The 20,543-nt window shown below is 41.1% G+C and overlaps 2 protein-coding genes across 5 annotated transcripts; one reads left to right on the forward strand and one right to left on the reverse strand.

Annotated features, from left to right (window-relative positions):
* Positions 1–1,419: 1,419 nt before the first annotated feature.
* Positions 1,420–5,280, reverse strand: rabac1 (Rab acceptor 1 (prenylated)). 2 transcript variants are annotated; one of them, XM_085801648.1, is made up of 6 exons: positions 5,220–5,280; positions 4,052–4,184; positions 3,544–3,756; positions 3,191–3,288; positions 2,697–2,798; positions 1,420–2,437 (listed from the first exon to the last, which is right to left on the reverse strand). In XM_085801648.1, exons 2-6 carry the CDS (start codon positions 4,171–4,173, stop codon positions 2,349–2,351), a joined length of 624 nt encoding a protein of 207 aa, XP_085657774.1. In that variant the 5' UTR covers positions 4,174–4,184; positions 5,220–5,280; the 3' UTR covers positions 1,420–2,348. The 2 variants fall into 2 exon arrangements, with proteins under 2 accessions (XP_085657774.1, XP_085657773.1); XM_085801647.1 differs by having other exon boundaries at positions 4,052–4,187.
* A 1,072-nt stretch (positions 5,281–6,352) lies between these two features.
* Positions 6,353–20,488, forward strand: dedd2 (death effector domain containing 2). Of its 3 annotated transcripts, XR_015037842.1 has the most exons (8): positions 6,353–6,428; positions 6,788–6,987; positions 7,485–8,008; positions 8,169–8,297; positions 9,591–9,755; positions 17,916–18,284; positions 18,590–18,694; positions 20,345–20,488. XR_015037842.1 is itself a non-coding variant. In XM_085801650.1 (7 exons), the coding sequence occupies exons 3-7, from the start codon at positions 7,534–7,536 to the stop codon at positions 18,601–18,603; spliced, it is 1,152 nt and encodes a 383-aa protein (XP_085657776.1). In that variant the 5' UTR covers positions 6,353–6,428; positions 6,788–6,987; positions 7,485–7,533; the 3' UTR covers positions 18,604–19,757. The 3 variants fall into 3 exon arrangements, 2 of the variants coding, with proteins under 2 accessions (XP_085657776.1, XP_085657775.1); XM_085801650.1 differs by lacking the exon at positions 20,345–20,488 and having other exon boundaries at positions 18,590–19,757; XM_085801649.1 differs by lacking the exon at positions 20,345–20,488 and having other exon boundaries at positions 17,916–19,757.
* Positions 20,489–20,543: the final 55 nt, after the last annotated feature.

Consider the following 20,543-nt stretch of genomic DNA (forward strand, 5'->3'; position numbering starts at 1 on the left):
AATGGAAGATTTTCACATCAATAAACAGTCTTAATAAAATAAGCTGACACTCATGCTCATGTGTCCGCATTACATAATTTGAATATGAAATAAAATGTACTCGTCTCTTTGACAGAGAAATTAAAAAATGTATGTGTCTCAGTAATGCAGCTGTTGTGACACCAGTATTAGCGCAGCAGGAATAATAGAAACATGAGGATTGGATGCCACCTAGTGTTATGAGTTAATATGCACTTTAACCTGAAAACAGCTTAATGTTAAACTGCCATAAGAGGAAGAGTTGGCAGCAGTCCAGGGTAATGCACCAAACCTCTCTGTAAATGTGTTGGCCTTGTCTGTGACATCGACAGAGATGAGCTAGGGATGAGAATGATAATCATCGGAGGTCTTACCAAAACTAAAAAAAAAATAGTAGTCATAAAAAACAGCCCATAAATTATGTGTTCAAGAAGGATTAAAAAATTAATTTGTAAGTTATTTCGAAAAGGTTACATAACTGTAAACGAAGCAAGGTAGTATATCTTTCACCTTTAGGGAGCAGACTGTAATTGTGCTCCCTCTCTGTGCCACAAGACTCATCTATTTTAAATGAACCTCTTATTGCCCAACTACTACACAAATCAAATAAATTATAAACAGTATAGAGCTCTATAATTTGCCATAAGTATTGGGTATTGTCAGAGGTCACTTTGCTGCATCCAGAGGAAAGTGGACAGGTCCCCTTGAGCAAGAAACACAAAAAACTTTGTGGCACTACTGCTCGCCCACTGTCCAATGACAAACGCAGTGTCTCCCACTCATACATACACACGGAGATACATGCACACCCACTTTCTGTCACTCTCCCTGACAAACACACTCACACACTCACCCTCTCTCTAATTTCCCCCGTGTCCCTCTGCAGTGAGCTCACTGCAGTGCGACTCTCCCCTCTCCCTCCTCGCCACCCTCCGTATAATAGAATATCGATCGCTCGCCTTTGCCGCAGTGTGTAAGCGAGTGTGTGTGTCTGACTGGGGCCCTCCAAGGTCATCGCCATGGCAACCTGAGCATGGGGTGCTCTCACTGTGCTATCACAGAGCACAGGTCAGAGGGGTCACATGAAAAGGGGGACCGTAGGGGGGGATGTGTGGGGAGGAGGAGGGGGGTGGGTCTGGTGAGCGCTGCAGTGTTTGGTGTACGACAGACAGAGGAGCCAGGAGGGTTGGAGCTGTCCTATTCCACTGTGGATTCAGACCAGACCAGAATAATGAGGAAATGTACAAACTAAGTGCACAGGGCCACTGAGTTGACAGCAACTCCTGCCTTGCATCCACAAACATGAGTCAAGTTTTGCCTCAATGGAAACAAAAAAAAGAAGAAAAAAAAAACCTAACTAATACAAGGTAAAATCATAAAGAAACCAATAAGCAACCCCTCTTTACGTCAGGGATTTATTGCACTCCCAAGATATCATTTAAATACAAAAACGCACAAATTACATCAAAATGTAAACAAATGAATAATTATTTTCAAAAAAAAAGAAAAGAAATCTTTCAGGTTTACAGGATGACCTTCAGATCTTAATATTGCCAGCAGAGCTGATAAATGTGCATATACTGTCAGCATCAGCACAGTACCACATTATCCCCAATAAAAAACACCATTACTAAGCACTGACCTTTTAAAATGGCTCCCAACAATTTATCTATATTAAGTCAACCATCCGAAATAACATTTTTGTTTGTACACTCTCTTAAATAAAAGCATATTGTTTTATTTGTGCATGGTCATAATAAGAGACTTATGTTTAAAGCTTTAAATGGCAATTGCTCTTTGGGAAATGAATTGTCTTTTAGAAGCTGAGAAGTAAGAACATTATGTGTATATATAATCCACATTTTATGAAATATTGCAAGATATCAACACCACAGAGAAGGATGAAGAGATGAATGAGCTGAATGATATGTTACTGTATAGAGATGTTGCCAGAAGTGAAAGGCTATTTGACACATACCATAGGCATCCATGGTTTAAAATACATAGAGAAAGGCATGTAATGTGTATGATCATGTGCTTAAATATTTATTTACAAATGCGTTATTTGTAAACTTGCATATGGCAAGTTAATTGTGCGAATGAATTTGAGAAAAGCTTAGAAGTGTGTAACAATTTTTTCAGGGGCAAGACGAGGCGCATTCTTAATACAATGACAAAGGTACCATACAGGGAATACAGGCTGCACATGTAGGTAAGGAATCATAGATCTAAGAGTAGTTTTCCCCTCAACCCCTCTGGGCTAATGTAATTGCAGGGTCAAAGTGAAGCCCGTTCGTGGACCAGCACCTGTTGAGAGTTGAGCCGGCTTTTCACACTGGCTCCATCAAGAGCTCTTCCATGTCGGATCCCTCCAGCTCACGGAACGCAGCGTGAGAGCCAATCACAAACAGTGTTGCTCCTGTCGGGAGACGTGACAAATGGAAAAGAGGAATGTGAATGGAAAAAACAACAAGGAGGAAGGTTTTTCTCACACGGTGCTTCCACACATGAATGAATTAACAATTACGCTCCTGCGAATAGATTTTCATACATTCCAACATGATTTAATACATTCATAATATCACAGAAACTCAGGAGTTACAGCACCCTGACCTGCTTTGCAACAAAAACTCCTGCATGAAAAACTGATGAATGACAATTGCTGTTGTTTGGCTTACCCAGAACCCAGAACACTGCAGCCCCAGCTCCAGCCAACCAGAACACAGGCAGAGAGACGGCTCCAGCAAGGCTCATCTGGTGAGGGACAGTCAGCTCCTTGCCTGGTTGACAAGGAAATTGTAGATCCAATGGCTATAGTTACTTGACGCCTCATGAAAATCCGGTTTAGTTGATTGGTAACATAATATTAAAATCTCAAGCATATTTTATTTTTTTTAGACAAGACTCCGGCCACTATTATAAAAGAAATGTTTTCACCCCATTCCTGAAGCATAGAGGTTTTTCTTCATCTGTCACAACAGCATGAAATTGCTACAGAATAAAGCACCTTAAAAAACTGTTCAAAATATATAAACTGATAAGAGTGGGCTTTACTTGGTTCGTCTTGACAAAGATGACAGAGATGGATGTTTGGAAAATGAAGTTTAGGAGTACACGTTAAGTAACAGGAACATTGAAATGGTATTGAGTGTGATGTGACGGCTTCACTCACCGAGGATAACCAGTTTGGACTCCAGGGACTTGAGGTGGATAATGTAGAAGGCACCAGCAAACACGGCCAAAGCAATCAGTAGCATGGGAGAGCTGATACTGAGAACACAATACATTGACAGTCTCATCAGTATGGTGCTATTTCAAGAAGCTTTTTACGTTTTTGTTAAGTCTTACATAAAAACGTAAAAACATGTTATCATGTTGCCAAAATAGATCTGTGTAAACCTTTGAAAATGTTTTTAGAAAGTTCCTGCATGCGCATAGAGCACAGGCTGCGTTAGTAAGAGCAGCAGTAGGTGGAAATATTTCCACCGACAAAACACAACAGGTCAAACTGGTTTCAGGCCTTACATGCAGTAGAGGATGAGACCCAGGAAGATGAAGGTGTAGTTGCTGTTGTAGGTGTCCACATTTTTCACCACCCTCTGACACAACTCTCCAAAATTGCGAGGTTTCGAAAACTTGCGCTGATCCACAAAGCCGGCCCATGGTCGAATGGAAACTCGACGCTTGTCGACCCACTCTTTGGCCATACTCAATGACAGGCCTTTGGGGAGCCAGAGCCTGTGACATAAGGCATTAATCAATTAATATATGAAGAAAACATATATTAAGTATTTCACAAATTTACATTCCTGTATCAGTCCTATGAAGACTGGTTGCTGTGTCAGCTGTACACTGGAGACATCTGGAAACATATTTGTTAAGGGATGGACGATCAGGATCAGATCATTCAGTATCAATCATACAGAGCCATCTGAAATCTGAGCAACACTGAATCACAGCCCTTTTGATAGATCATTAATACTACCATATGATCAATTTACAGGAGAAAATTAATAGAAAGATGAGCCCTTACTTTGCCAAGACTCCAGCTCCTCCTGTGCCAGTTGGATGGGCATCGTCAGCACTAAACAGATCTCCAGCCTTGCTGTCCATGTCTACCAGACAGTTCTCCCCCTTTGGAGCTCCAGATGACATCTACAGACTGTCTGCTGCAAGGCAACAAATGTAAAAGTGAGCAACATTTTTTTTCATACAGGATAAGGTTGGCCTGTAGCAGATGCTTTTAACAGGCAATAAAAGAAGATAACAAATAAGTATAATCCTGAATGGTTTGGGGGCAGCAACAATGGTATTTGTAGAAATGTGTATGATCAGCAAAGTAAAACATTACAAAGTCTCTGCTATCAAACCTGAACTCAGGCATCAATCAAGTCCAAATCAGATAAATCAATCAATGGTGTATTGTTTTGTTTAATACATTTTTAATTAGATTAAGTTTATTTAACCTTCCCAGGAAAATTGTTTTCACATTATGTACAGACCATGAGAAACATTTACAAAAACAAAATAAGACTAAATCAATCAATGAGAAGAAATTCTCCATGTTGTCTTATAGTCTGTAATATCTATTAGTTACTACTTTAAAATGTTTAAAGTTTAAATGTTACATAATAGACCAATTCCCTCCTGCTGTTATTTAAAATCTGTATTGATATTGATGAACTCTGTACTGTCATGAAAAAGACATTTCATAAAAATAAATAAACAAAAAAAGGAAGGAAGTATCTGATTATTTTGATCGTAGTGAAACTTTGTTGCCCACATAGCCTACTGCTGTTAATCACACACAACACAAAGGCGTCACAGATGAGAGCCAGTTTCCTAGCTGCTCTTCAGTGGAAAAATAAAGTCAACACAACCAGGGCTTGGTCACAGCCACATCACTGAGCAAGCTGCAGGACATTTAGGAAACTGTGCATATAACACTCACGTATACAGTAACTTAGATAATGCTTCTAAATCCTCTAATTGTGTGACTTTATCTTAAAAAATATGATTATTTGTGTCGCAAAGTCAACTTTGCTAGTGTGAAAATGTTGTCACAGCTAGCTTCAGGGCTAACGTCCACAGGAACCGGAGGATAGGTCATTTTCTATCACTGTGATATAAACACGGGCGACTGGTGAACACAGAGAAGATAAACCCCGGCTGAAGTGTCAGGTTTAATCAAATGTACTCACAGCAGAAGTTTGGTGAGTGTACCGACCGTCTTCTGGTGCTCTCCTGCTGTTTCACGGATGTGATGTGGATGAATCTTTAACTTCCTGCCGCCGAGACGCACAACAGCGCCACCTACTGACCACACAGATGACTGTCCCCTTCTGCTGTGGTGAAGTCTGATCTTCAAGTCCAGTTTGCTTCACATCTTGCCTGTTGAATCTGCTATATGTAGCTATATATATGTCATGGAATGTAATTAAGTACCGGTAGGCTACATTTACTACTGTACTGAAATTCTTGTAGGCCTACTTGAGTATCTGCATTTTGAGCCATTTCATCCACTGCAGTTCAGAGAACAATATTGAATTTCCTTTCAATGCACTGGTTATTTATGCAGCTGTGTTAGTTCTGTAACAAATTCAGAACTGCACAATAACATATAAAAAAGTTCACCAAATGTAATACTTTGTTCAAGTTTGTTGTAAAGTAAACTATGCTCCATTGGCCCTGCATATGAGATGAGTTGTAAAGTCTAGCTAAACTATCTAGTATGCCTAGTGATTCAAAACAATCACATTCATTTTTGACAAAAGTAAATATTTGCCTAATACAGCTCCATCTCACCCAACACCAAAGAAATCCTGCTGACACAATGCTTCAATAAATTGCACACTTCATTTAGCCAACATTTTCCTCATTATGCCTACATAGCCTACTACAGTGTGTCAAGTGAGTCTGACTCATAGACTGTATATAAAAGACACTGACTTCTGACTTTGACTTGCAGTGGAGTATGTCTTTCAGAGTAGACCACTATCACCACTAGCCTATAGCTAAATAGCTTCTAGTAAGAAAACAAGGATATAGGTGGCCTTTTAATTATGTCCCACAAATCTTACCAACACTATCAGTAACAAACAACGTCCAGATTTTTTAATGTTCTCTTTAGGTTTTGAAGATACTGTATGTTACTAAAGTTCCGAGTTGTTGTTTTTTTTGCTGCACAGCTGAGACAATAGTCTTCAGACAGCTGACTTGCGGTCAGCTTTCTTTTACATGTGCACCGCTTCAGTGGAGAAAATCTGACTGCAGATCAGCGACATTAAAACGTGAGCTGACGTCATGGCGCGGACGGAGGACTGTGATTGGTCCATCCCTCGTGCAGTCACCACCGCTGCTGTAAGGCGCTGTGGGAGTATCCAGATATCAAAACACCAACAACTGGCACGGTGAGCCCGTCAGCTGTTTTACATTTTAAATGTCAAGGAATGCAGCAAACTATTTAGTGTCTGTTTCTTTTTTGGCGTTAGTATCAATATGACTCACGGGCCGTCTGTATCGAGGCCCGTGTTAAGCTAACGTTAGCTAACAACGTTGTTTGCTATCAAGTATTTTACCGTTAATGTCTGTTATTGTTGATATAACACAATTTTTTGTCCACGGTGAAAGGTATACTCGATATATTTAAGTAATTATACGGCTAAGCGTGAAAGTACTTGCTAAAATCTGAGCATGTTTATTTAACAGCTGTTGGATGTGGAATTTTTTCGCTGATGTTTGTTTTGTTTGTTTTTTTTTTTCCCCTCAGAGAAACGTGACTACGTGTTACGTAACAAGTCAGAAGGGTAATTTGCTTCACCGGTGGCTGCTGGGCGTCTGAGGAAATACAACTACCCGTCTCTTCGGCCTCCATTTGATTTAGCAGATATTATTTGGAAGAGACGAGACCGCAGAGTTGACCTTCGCGTTACATGTTGCAAGACAGCGTCGAGCAGACTGCGACAGGAGGTACGACTGCTGCGGAGTTTGCTGAAACAGGCCCGAAAACAAATGTAGACGAAAACACTGGCGTTGATATTAGCTCGAGGCTATATCACAGACGGAGCAGACGACGTTTGTGGAATGTCGCTTGACACGTCTGTTGTTTTTCAGTCTTGTCGGGGAACAGACCATAAACCAACGACACAGAGTACAATTCGTTTACATTTGCATTCTCACAAAGTTCAACAAACATACAACGTACAGGAAATACACGAGTACGCGACAGAGCAGGAAATAGACGTCAAACAGAGTTTTAAAGCATACAGTCCTTACACGAAAAAAACAAATGTAATTTGATTTGCTGGCTTATATTGGAGTGCAGTGTTTTACTTTCAGTGGTGGTTGTAACCCCTTTAAAGCTAAGAGCACATGCTGGTATTTCTAAACTTTGCATTATGGCGAGTAGCATTTTTACGTGTCTTTTAATGTAATACTTGTTTATTTATTTGTTTTGTCCTGAACAGTCTTGACACAGCTGGGAAGGTGGAGAAAGGCCATAGGCAGACACTGATTATGGCTGCAGTCCATCACCAAGGGTACCCCCTCAGAGACTCACTACACTGGGATGAAACAGAGTGTCTAAACTACTATGGGATGCTTTCTCTCCATGAGGTCTTTGAAATAGTTGGTTCTCATCTGACAGAAACCGACATTGAGGTGCTGTCATTCCTTCTGAATGAAACCTGTTCTGCACAGCACCCTCTTGATCCAGCAGGCTGGACAATCGAGCCCCGAGAGGGCGATCCAGATGACTCGGCTTGGTCCCCAAGTCCTGAGCTGCTGAAGGCCTGGAGGCGTCTAAAGCCTCAGGCCTCCCAGCCTCCCTTAGTGCCCTCGTGTTACCCCAAAAGTGGCCTTGAGCTGTTGCTAGAGCTAGAGAGGCGAGGATACCTCAGTGATGGCAACCTGGAGCCACTCCTGCAGCTACTTAGAGTCCTCACTCGTCATGATCTGCTGCCTTTAGTGTCCCACAAGAAAAGGAGGACAGGTGAGGATGAATGACAGGAGTGCTTATCAGATTTTGAGACTATGTTGATTGCGGTGGCTTCTGCCTCTCCATATAATGACCCTAATGTCAGTCATATCTGCATGCCTTTCCTAATAGCCCTTGGCTAATGATTGCTAATATATGATTTTATGCTTTTCAGTATCTCCGGAGAGAACTGGATGGGGATATGGAACACAGAAAAGAGATTTAATGTCTTTCTCCAGAATGCAACACAGCTACAGACAGACAGAAATACCTTTCCCATCCTTCACACAGCAATTGAGAAGTGGTAAGTGCACTGTTGAATTGTATTTTAATGACTTGAAGCATGTTAGATGTAGTTTATTGTGTGCATATCTTGATGTTTTAAAATGTCACATTAAAACTTAACAGATTTTGTGGCAGACAAAAGCATTTTCTTGAATCCAGAATGTTGAATCTTAAAGGATCCGTCACCTGAAAATCACTTTTTTTCAGGTTATTGCATGTATAACTCAATCTTCTCTGTCACTGACAATAGCTGACATGTTTTCCGGGCAAAGAACTTCACTCTCGCCTCCTCCCCCTTGAATTCACCAGGAGAGGAAAAAAACGCGACTTCTGATCGGGCTTCTCGTTGACGTCACCAAGAAGCCGAGGAGCAGGGGAGGACGGGGGGGCTACCCCGCACGCCGTGCGCAGCAGCGGTAGTGGTAGCTGTGAAACAGGCAAAAAGCTGTTTTATTTCCTGCTGTAGCGCTGTTATTACGTCACTTTATTAAGTTTTAATATTTTTTGATGCGAGAAAGTAACCGTTTAGATCCAAATAACGGCTGTTTAGAAGTTCGCTCTGATGTTTTTCGGAGAGAGTGAAACTCCACCTGTGGAGCAACGACCGCGACATCACAGAGGCAGCCAGCCGGTCTGCTGACATGCTCGGCCGGCCAGAACTACGTCGACACCGTGGCGGACAAAACGTTTGTTAATTAACTTACCCGCAGGCTTTTAGAGGTTTACCATCGGCTGGTTAACTTCTTTTTAGGATATAAATGCTGGTCTCATTGATGAAATCTAACAATTGTGGCAGTTTGTTTGAATGAAAAGTGAAGCTTCCTGTGTGTACTGGACAGAGGAGTGGCGCTGCCTGGGGCTCTGTATGTACAGAAATCACCACATTTACATCAACCGATCAGCCTGCATTACATTTTATTTATTTATATATCCACCTTTTTCTGAACGTCAAAAACGTAAGCCGGTTTTGCTCTTCCGGTGGAATTTTATATTTGCGTTTCCATGGTTTCAGTAGTCGCGGTAAATGCATGGAATTTTTTTTTTTTCAATGACAATCTGTAAAACAAGATCGCATGTTTTTCTCGCGAGAGCAAAATTGGGTACACAAATAGGGATAAATAAAGGTGAATGTTGCATATTATTTCTCAAAAATGTGCATTTAAGACCCTTTCAACACCTAAAACCAATATAAATACCAGGTGATGGATCCTTTAAGCTACAGTGTTTCATACCCGAAATGGATAGACAACCTATCCATGCTCACGTCTTTTTAGCCCAATTCCACATACTAATTCCATACCTGTTCTGTCAGGTATTTACCCTCCTATGCCTGGGCCACCTGCCAGGAGGAAGAAGAAGAAGAGGGGAAATGGCTGGAGCCGTAGGCCCAAGAAAACATGCAGACAGGTCCAGCCGCTGCATCCACCCCCACCACCACCACCACCACCACCACCACCACAACACAAAGTGTCCTGTGGTAAGTGCTGTTCCTGCATTCTTAACTTGTCTCTGCCATAGTTTTTCATCTGTTGCTTTCAGTACTGCCTTCATCCCTCCAGTTTCTGTGTCGCAACACATCTCCTCCATTGTCTTTATTAACCATATAAGTTCCAGTATCTAGTTCAATCTATTAACTGCAGCATCTACACTTTAACTGTTTTGACCTCCTAATTGTTGTTGTCTGTGTATGTTGAGCTTCAGCTTGTTAAGGAGTTGTCATGCTCCTTACATAAACTCTTAAGGCACAGTCATTTTGTGCACCAAGTCAGTGTTTCTTTTTAACCCCAATGTGAAACTTTGCGATACAAACAAAAATTCATCTTCTTATTTTATTCACTCTCTTATGTGGAGCAAGACAAGTGGAAAGAGCAGAGAGAATGTTTTGATGCATAACTAACACTTCTGATGAACTGGTCCAGTTAATCCTAAGTATCAGCCACACTAACACTGTTAATACTGGACAAATATACAGTGAAAGGAATTGGCCAGCACACTGTGACTGTTGTACAAAATCAAAATGATGGACTAAAGAGAATGAACCCTACCAGTGGTTCAATGTTAAGATTTTAAATGTGCTGAAACCAAAAAGCCAAATACTGGACTATGAATTCTGCATCACTTTAGTATAATCTGGCTCTACTACAGTACATGAGTTAGGACTCCATAACCCTAACCCAATTCCGGGCAAATTCAACTTGGGGCTGTATTTTCCTAACATTTTAAGTCTAAAAGAAGGAATCTGAAGATTTTCATTTTAATTGCTCCTGTTTTTTGCAGTAGTTGTGTCTGTCCCCGCATCGCCACGGCAGTGATGATGAATGGAGCGGATTGAAGTTCCGCTGCTTAGGCTGTTTACATCCTACTTCAAGCAAGTCAAGAGTTGATATTCCTGTGTTTATGAAACATGTCGGCTTGCTTGAAGTAAACAAACTTCTCGGTGTATGTTTGAGTCGCCATCTGACGCTGTTTGTGGGAAAAAAAATAGCGGCTTTGAGGGATGTAAACAGCCTAAGCAGCGGTACTTCAATCCGCTCCATTCATCGCTGCCGTGGCGATGCGGGGACAGACACAACTACCGCAAAACAGGAGCAATTAAACTGACAATCTTCAGATTCCTTCTTTTAGACCTAAAATGTTTGGAAAATACACCCCGAGTTGAATTTGCCTGGAATTGTCCTTTAAGTTCACAGCAGTTGATTCAACACATCAAGTATCAAATTGCTCGCGCATTAATTTAAGTTGACTGACATTCTTATTCATTGTCATGCTCTGACATTGTCATGCTCTTAACAGTAACATCAACAGCAGGGAAATCTTGTCACCCTCTCTGTTTCTCCATTCAGCCCCTCTTTGCACCTTTCCCCTCATTTCACCTTTTCTCTAACCCATTGGACTATGTTCAACTGCTGCTGTTGATAAGAGTGCAGACTGGTAGGTTGTCTCCTGTCCTTTTGTCTACTCTATACTGAAAGAAATTGTTCAGTCACCACTGGATGCAGCCCCTCATCAAGCTTGACACAAAGTCACACGAGTCAACTCTCAAACCTTGCATATCTTTCTGAAAGAGGATTTTGAGCAGTTGCTCAAAGCCGATCTATCTTCTCTGGAAAGCTGCACTATACAATCCGTTATCAATGCCCTGTTCCATGCTTCACCTATTGTCTGCCTTTTTAATCAGTCAAAGCTAGTTGTTTTTAGCACAATGCTGTCCAGAACTTAACATCAGTTGCTCTTTGTGTGATGTTTGCTTACCCATCATGTAGACCTTCTCAAACATTTCTTTTGAACGATCATCGCCTGTTGGTCAGAAATACTAATTCCACAAAGGCCCAATGATTCTGAATCAATTAAAAAAGAAAAAGAAAAACCAACCACAATGAAGACAGCCCATCTTAGCTATTCAGAATGAGTGATGTGCCTGTGACTATAAACATGTTGCTGTCTTGACTCCACATTTGATTCCACCAGGTTGACTCAGGATTGTGACTCAGATCGAGTAACCTAAAGACACAATGGATCATGGAGACAGAGGGGGAGACTGAGGAACAAAACAAAACAGTCTGTCACTCCACTCTGTCCATACATACTGCAGTGTGTGTGATCAACTCAGTCATGCGCTCTCTCACAAGTCTGGGCGGATGCCTAAGGTAAAAGAGGCTCTCCACCTTGTTACAACAGGGGTTGGTGCTGCCACTTTGCTCTGTATTGGTTGCTTGTGTATCTTAATGTAGCTGACCCCTACCCTGTCCCCTTCAGAAAACATAATGTGCTCTCAAGAAATCATCCTGTAATGTTATCTAGTGTTGTGAACTGTGGATGAAAAATTATTCAGTTTGAGATTCCTTATTTATCTTGTTTCTGACAAGGATTGTTGGTGTCAGTGTTTCACAGAACTGACAAGAGTCTTCAGCAGCAAGCCTTAAAAATTACCATTAAGTTTACAGCTGATGCTCAAGGCAAAAATGCAAGCAATCAAAAATCCCTGGAAATTTGATCTCATTAAAACTGTTCCTTTGGGGATACATGTGGTGAAAGTCTATTTTTAAATGTTCTCTGTGGATAATTGCCCTGGTGAAGTTGATGCATTTTCACAAATATGGCCAATGAATGTGTTTGTTTTTGTTAAGACAACAAAAACAATACTATAAAGTAATATGATTGAAGTCCAGCATGCAATTGTAAGCCTTGGTCAGCCAGTTGACGTGCTAAATCGTGATACATTTGCAGCTGTGCCAGCAGACGGCAAATACGAATATGAACAAAAATTAGGTAGAAGGACTCAATAGTGCTACAGTAAATGCTCCACTGTGATGTTTCCTGTGGAAATTTGAGTGCTGCACTCTGCATTTTCAAATATTATACCGAGGCTGGAGTGTAGAGAGTTTTTGCTTGATATCACAGTTTAGCATAGTGATGAAATTGCAGAGAAATTCAACACAAGTTGTTGCTGTGCTCAAAGATGTAAAAGTAATACAAGAGCTGAAACATTATTTAGAACTGGCCCTGAAACCATTTACAGCAACAGAAAAGCCAGAATGTGATAGCGTCAAATGATTTTGTGTAATTTTAGATTTACTGTGGTTACGGTTTCAATGAGCTTTATGTTTAGTGAAGAACGGCGTGCACAGCTCCAAATCTTGAACGATGTATCTGGAGCACGGTCATAGCAGCCTGACCTGACAAATCATGTACCAGCACACAAAGATGGATAATCTTCTTGTTTACTGTGGCCTACTATAAACAAGAAGATTATCCATCGTTGAGTGCCAGTATTTGGTTTGTCAGTTTAGGGTTTAGTGAAGGACACTGAAGAGCTTAACTTGTGGCAGTAAAGCCCAGTCTATACCTGCAAGACAAAAAAAGAAGAAGAAAGGAAAACAGGAATAAGCTGGACATGTTTGTGAAAGTGCCAGTTATCACCACATGTGGGAAACCTTTTTGGGGCCATTATTTCCTGTCGCACCATCTCCATCAAAGTCTGCCCTAAGATTTAATCAGCTCAACTCATAATGGCGATCAAAGAGGTTATTTAAGCTACCTCCGGGAACTTCAAGTTCTACAAATGGTAATTTGACACATGTATTCATACATTGACAAAGACTGGCTCCGTATTTCATTTCAGGCCATCTAAAATGGCTGCCAACAGGCAGTCGTTTATAAAAAAGAAAAAAAGGCCTATGTAACCTTTACTCAAGCAGTTCTGAGGAAAATAACCCAACAGTGCTCTGCTGAAGGAAGCTCCTGCTGTATCTTATCTCTGTGCCCCGTGTGAGTCCTGGGTGTGCGTTTGTCAAGAGGGAGCAGAGATAGATAGGGCGGTTCAGTCCAATGCTGGCCCCTAGCATTTAAACAGACTTCAAATACTCTTTCTTGTCATGATTCAGCTCTCAGATCATTTTCAGTGAAGTGTCTCAATTACATTCTGACAATGACAGCTGCTGTTACAAATGCCCATAAGGTGTACCTTCAGCTCAGCAGCAGTTTTGTGCAATCTAAATGGGGTGCTTGTGAAAGGCCCTTACTTGGTTTAATGGACATTGTTGAATAACGTTACGGTCGGGGCTTTAATAATTGGATGGTTAAGGTATGGGATTGGTCAACGTAAGAGTAGTCCCAAGCATCCCACTTAGACGCAACCATATTATATTGTAGAGCTACAATAACCCGCATTTCTGAGCTGATTAACTTGTCAGAATCGACTGTTGCCCTGACTCAAACCTCATTACAACTAAGAGAAGTGAGTGCTGTGCCATGCCTGCTTGATGTTGAAAAAACAACCCATTCGACAGATATCCAACCCACTTGTGCTTGTCTCTTTCTCTCTTTCTCTCCTTTCTCTGTGTTCACAGTTCTAAACAGACCAACCTGTGTGTCAGGAAAACAGTGTCCTTACACACAATGAGAGGGAGAGAACGAACACTAAATGCTCAAACTACGCAAAATGGTACAGAGGGTGATTATTGTCTATGGGGAAAAGAGAGAGTTCTGTCTGCCTGTCTCTCAATACACCCCTAACTCTCCACTCTCTCGGTCAGTCGTTCAGCAGAAAAACGGATCGATAAAGAGTTGAAGTTCTCCGTGCCAAGTGACTCCTCGTAAATGGGTACTTAAACTTTTTTTTTTTTTTTTTGGGCGGTGAGATGGAGGAAGCCAAACGGGCTTGGTGTTTAAAGTGAGAAAATGAAAGCTGTGCTTCCTAATGTCCTGTCTAAGTGGATGTCTCTGTGTCTGATGAAGCGTGAAGTGCTCTGTAACCCTAACAAAATGACTATCACTGTGTTCCTCTGGTTTTAAATGGCCTTCTGCTCAGTACCACTATCTCTACCTCCATCCTGCTAAGTATGAAATGGGAAGGTAGAAACGGAGGCCATCCATAAATACAGTAATTGCATGAAGGGCAGGTGTTTATCATAGCCACAGCCCTCACACAGTGTAATGATCCAAAAGGTCAAACTGTGATTTAACTTCATATTTCACTTAGTTCCTACTGAATATTGTAAAAGGTTTAAGGACTCTGTCCCCCCTTTAAGGTGACTGCCTTATTTGACGTTCTGCTTGGACACACTGATGATTTGTCAATGTTTGCAAGGATCAGACATGTGCTGTGTTTTCAACTCCCCCTCCTTAGTAATTTTATGTTTTATTCTTTTACAACATTGGATCCTAGCAGATGCATTTTTGATAAGGATTTAGTCCAAGTTAAGGCAAGCCTGCACAAATTTCTAGGTTATTGTGCTGAGAAATGAGTCTGAGCCACAGTCCTCCTGCAGTCTACTGTACAGCAGGTTTTCCTCAAGGATTTCTCTGTAATTTGCTGCATTCAATTTGGTCTCTACCTTCTCAAGCAATACAGTCCTACTGCAGAGATCCATCCCACAGCATGATACTGCCACCATTGCACTTGATAGAGGGGATAGTGTGTTTGTTGGGCTGAGCAGTGATTGACTTACGACAAAATCCTCAGTTTTGTTAGGCCTTAAAACTTCATTCCCCTTTGAAGGAGATGGCTTGTCATTGTTTTTCCTGTGCTGACTTTCTCTGCAGCTACGTGATGGTTGCATGCACACAGTGTCTCCCATCAGAGCCATCGACTCCTGCAGAGTTTCCATTTGCCTCTTGGTGCCCTTGCTTTTTGTTGCTTATGCACTCAGTTGCTTAAGCACTCTATTTAAATGTGGCTCTCTCTGGACACAATCACTTTTTCATGATTATGCATGTTATTGTTGCATTGTGTGCGCTTCCCTTGACCAGTACTTTTGAGGAAGTGATTAGTGTTAATTAGCAATTGTTTGCAAAGGTACTTTGTCTATCCAGTTTGGCCAGATGTTGGCAGTCCACCATTACTGAATGCTGTAAAACAATAAAACATGAAAAATGGGGGATCCATACTTGTTATAGGCAGTTAAGTCCTCTAAACACAGTTATGATCTGTGGAATGACAAGGTTTCCTAAAAAAATGTATCAATCCTGCACCTGTACAGTATGTATTATGATCTGACTGATCTGAAGAACCATCATTACTGACAAATATCAAATATTTGAGCCATTGTAATAGGACCAGGGTTTAGTAATCTGTCAGATCATTACCACATGTCTCATGAAATCCTGTATAATGTCAGTGTTTAATGTTGTTGTACCATAATTCCTTTTAATGAAGAAAATTATTTTAACTTTCATTCTTTTTTGTATGAGCTAACTTAAGCATAATGGAATTAACTCCTTCTGCAAGTGGGTTTTCAATAGGATCTTATTTCCAACTCTGCATATTTTAAACATTTGTTAAACCTTATTGATTAACCGTCCCCTTTGATCCAATCCTCTGTTTTCATAGTAATCTAATTACAGCCTTATGAAGCATGAATGCAAAAGCCAGTGTTTGATTATCACTCTCCTACAAATGTTAAGAGATGCAAAATCAATGCCTTAATTCAACATTTGCATTTCTAATGTTGGCATTTTCCAAACTTCATCCCCCACGAGTCTTGCACCATTCCCCAAAGCCCCAGACAAAATATGAATGGAGAAGGGGTAGGCACAGCTCATGAGTTGAAGCATGTATCATTTATCTATGGAGTCATAGCGACTTTTTAGATAACCAGGTACATATCCTCAAGTTGTTAAGGCAGGTCCTTGTTGCTCTTCTGTAATAAGGTCCTTCTGTTCCATGACTGAAACTCTGGTCATTGTATTTCCATCAGCACCTTAATTATGAGCTTCACACACGTGCGTCTGGGTTTGACTGATGTGAAGTCAGATGTATTTGACACATTATTTTTCAGTTATTAAGATTTTACTTTATTAGTCCCTTTTTTTTATTTGATCTTTTTTGGTTGAGAGCAGCAAAGTGGGTTTAGATGTGCAGGGTTTTACATGCAGACTGGGCGCAACACTGGCTTTGAAACAGCTTGGAAAAAAAGATTTCTGCATAGCTTTGCAATGAGACATTGATGAGAGTTATGGATGTCACTGGCAGTAAATACTGTGTACCTCTAAACTAAAGGGGTTTGAGTGGGAAAGATGGATTTTTGTTGCAGCGAAAGTCGTCAGCAGCTGGTTTCCACTCGAAGTTCTGGAATAATGACATGGGGGACGGGCTCAGCAGTGCTCTTGCTCAGCACAGTATGTATCCTCTGATCTTTCTCGCTGTGCTGTTGCATGACCGCCAATCCTGTTACTGAGGAACTACGGGAGCTATCTGTTGTCAGCATTAAACACGTTGATCAGAATGAATGTAGCCTGTTTAAACACCAGGCTTGAGCAAAAAGCCTCTCCAGAGCTTGACACTGTTAAGTTGCTTTCTTTATGCCAACCATATTTGTCTGAGGTTTCCACGTTCATTTGGATGGATTCATTATACAAAGCCCTGATTTATGTTGAAAATGTCCTAAAATATGGTTGTAAATTTTCATCCATCACTATAGTTTTCAGCTGACATTAATACCTTATCCAGTGTAAAAGGCTGAGAAGAAAAGGAACTACACTACAGACTCAGTTGCAGAGTGTATCTCTGTGTCAAATTTATTTTCACCAAAACTAATTCTGATGGACTTGAAGCAGTATTTAGCACAAAAATTCACATGGTTGTCATAGCTGGGTTTGTATAGTTCCAGTGCCACACATTATTAAGTTTGCTCTGCCCTGCTACACCAGTGTATTAGCTCTTTTGACAGAGGAAATGAAAGTAGTATCATCGAGTATTTCACTGCTCAAATATCTCTCGTATCAAAATCTTCTTTTGGGAACTCTGTGCTCTTGAACATTATTTTAAATCCCTGCTTCATGTAATGTAGTGTAGATGATCTCAATGAGCTATCATTTAATGATTTTTTTTTCTTGTTCCTGTTTGTCTACCCTTTATTTTGACTTCCTGACCTCCTCCCTTTGTGTTTATGTGGGCCTATCCACTTTTGACTGCCACTGTTCACTTCTTTTCACTTTTTCTGTAACCTTTTCTCCCTTTCCTCACCCTTTTGCTCTTGTTTTCCCCTCTGTCCTTCCTCCTTTTATTCACTGTTATTTGCCTTGCCCTCATTATTCACTCTCTCCTGTACTCTTCCATTATTTCACCCCTCACTTTCCCCCCACCACACCCTCATCCCTTTTTTCCTCCACTGCTTCCTCCCTCTTCCGTTATCAGATATCCGTCTGCGTGTTCGGGCTGAATACCTGGAGCATGAGTCGGCACTCCGCGACGGTGTCTCTTCGGACAAGCAGCAGCCACTGGAGCGACAGTTTGAGTTGTTCAGCCAAGCCAGCTTGCTGCTACGTGCCAGAGACCTGGGCTCCATCGTCTGCGACATCAAGTTCACAGAACTGGAGAACCTCGAGGCTTTCTGGGGTGACTACCTAAGTGGAGCTCTACTGGAGGCCCTGAAGGGAGTTTTCATCACAGACTCCCTGAGGATGGCAGCGGGCACAGAAGGAGTCCGCCTGCTGATCAGTGTGGACCAGGATGACTACGAGGAGGGCCGAAGGCTGCTGAGAGCCAGGCTGTCATCCAGTGATGGTGGGCACACAGAGACTCAGTGGGCTGTGTAGGCTGATAACACACTGGGGTGTATTATATTGACGATGTAGACTGGAATTGCATTGAATTCTATTGAAAGTTAAAGATGCAGGCAAATTCTGAAGCATTTTAAGGCCTCCTTTTGTAAATGCAATCCAGGTAATAACCACTAGATGGCAGCACTTACCATTGGTTGTTTTTGTTCATATGGCCTTTATTTTCAACAGTCGAACCATTTCCATTGTCTGTGAGAAAAAGATGAATAATAACGGATCAATGTGCTTTCCCTTTGGATTCATGCACAGGTGCTACTTTGTAGGACAGCAGGATGAAACGGCATATATCAAGATTTTTCCTCATAGTGTCTGTGAGAGCAGGATCAAGCAAGCCATGTGCCACAAGATCAATTGGTAAGCCCCTCCTAACATAAATATAAGTTAAACAATTATAAATGAAACATCTGGGCTGCCATAAATGGCACAAAATACTATGTAGTGTCGTCACAGTGACATGCTCTTGATTTACGTTGAGACCAGCTACTCAAACACAGCCTTAATGGGCCAAAATACCATAACCTTAATTGCAGATTCTGTCAGTTTTAATGTTTGGCCTGTGGATTTTCAAATTCCAACATGCCTCATGAATTTTCTTAAAAAAGGAAACTGACCACTACACTAAACCAATCATTCGTTAACGACATGAGCATTACTAAGAATTGTCACTTGCACTGATTCTAGCCTAATTAAAACTGATTTAAAGAACCAAGTTACCTCTTAGGAAAAGTTTCTGTTCATTGAAAAATGTGTGAGGAAATCGAGCTCTTGGTAAAAACCGACCTTCTGTCTAACTTTGGAGATCCTTGTCCACACATATACACCTAGATAACAAACACTAGGATTCTCAGCCTTGTGTACCACGATAACCCAACTTGTGATTGCCGTGGTCAGTGGATACAGCAGTTGCCAGTAGATGACAGCAGTGATTAGGGCTAGGCCTCAGCAGACCATGGAGGATTCATCATCACAAGCTTGTCAACAGCTACTCGGATAATGCAATGGTGGCTTGTGTCCGGGCTTCCAGCGAGGCCCCAGCAAGTGCTTCTCTCAGCAAGTAAAGCACAGGACAGTGCGTCGGTCAATAGAAGTGATGTTGGGGAGATCAAAATCAAAAGTGCACATCCCAGCTCCACTCAGCCCTGCTATGTAGGCCCAGTAGAGTGGCTCATGGACAGCTGTCTACTCACCCTGCTGGAACTAATGCCTGGACTTCACTCATAGAAGACGATCAATAAGGCCCCTCACTCTAAGTCCCTTCATACAGGCACGACTTAAGCAGACAGATTTGCTACTGTCTGAAGTGCAGGGCTGCGCTGGCTGGGTAGAGGAAGGAACAATGGACAATTTCCATGTTTACTTATGTGTTTTTGGTAAACAAATTTATGTACATATGTTTGTATTGTTCATTGGGGGGAAATTATGTTATTCATGAAAATATTTGTTCAGAAAATTTCATTTTGGTATAGCAGTTCTTTTTGTGGAAATCTTTGTATGTTAAAAATCATTTCTGGTGAATAATAAAGGTTTCATGGACAAACGTTGTTGTGTGCATTGACTTACTAACTAAATGTTAATTGTAGTAATACCTAAAATGCTGTCATGCAATAGGAGGACTTTCTAAAAATACATGTGTCCACCCTATCATTGTATTATACAAATTTCACAAGTTGTCTAATTTGTCCAGTTTCAATAAGACACATTTTTGAGACAAGCTGTTGTGCATTTTAAGTAGTTGAGACAGTTATTGTTAAATTGAAAGTTTAAAATTATTATTATTTTTAAATGTATACCATCTAAAAATGTAATTTATTTATCACAGTATACATGCAAGTGTATCCCACAATTTCTTTTTTTTAATGAGCCATCTTTATATCTGTAAAATCATGTCTCCCTATGCTCCTCACATTATGAAATCCCTGTCTGTCTTTGAATGTCTTTGTATCACACTTTGTTATAGTGTTTGTTATTTTGAGCAGTTTTCTAAATTGTCATCTTTCCCTCCAGCCTCCCTACCTGTATTAGTGGGAACGTGCCCTCTCCCTGCCCCCAAACGGTCTGAAGAGGTCCACTGAATGCAGGTCACCGTGGATCACATCCTTAATTATTTCTCCTTGCTCTAAGCTGTCAGCGCGATGAGACTCCAGAATGGTGTGTGCTTCCAACATCTTATCAAACTACCTATCTTTGTGCCATTTCTTTTCTT

Source organism: Trachurus japonicus, chromosome 16, assembly GCF_045865225.1.
Source record: "Trachurus japonicus isolate A0001 chromosome 16, Traja_1.0".
Classification (NCBI taxonomy): Eukaryota; Metazoa; Chordata; class Actinopteri; order Carangiformes; family Carangidae; genus Trachurus; species Trachurus japonicus.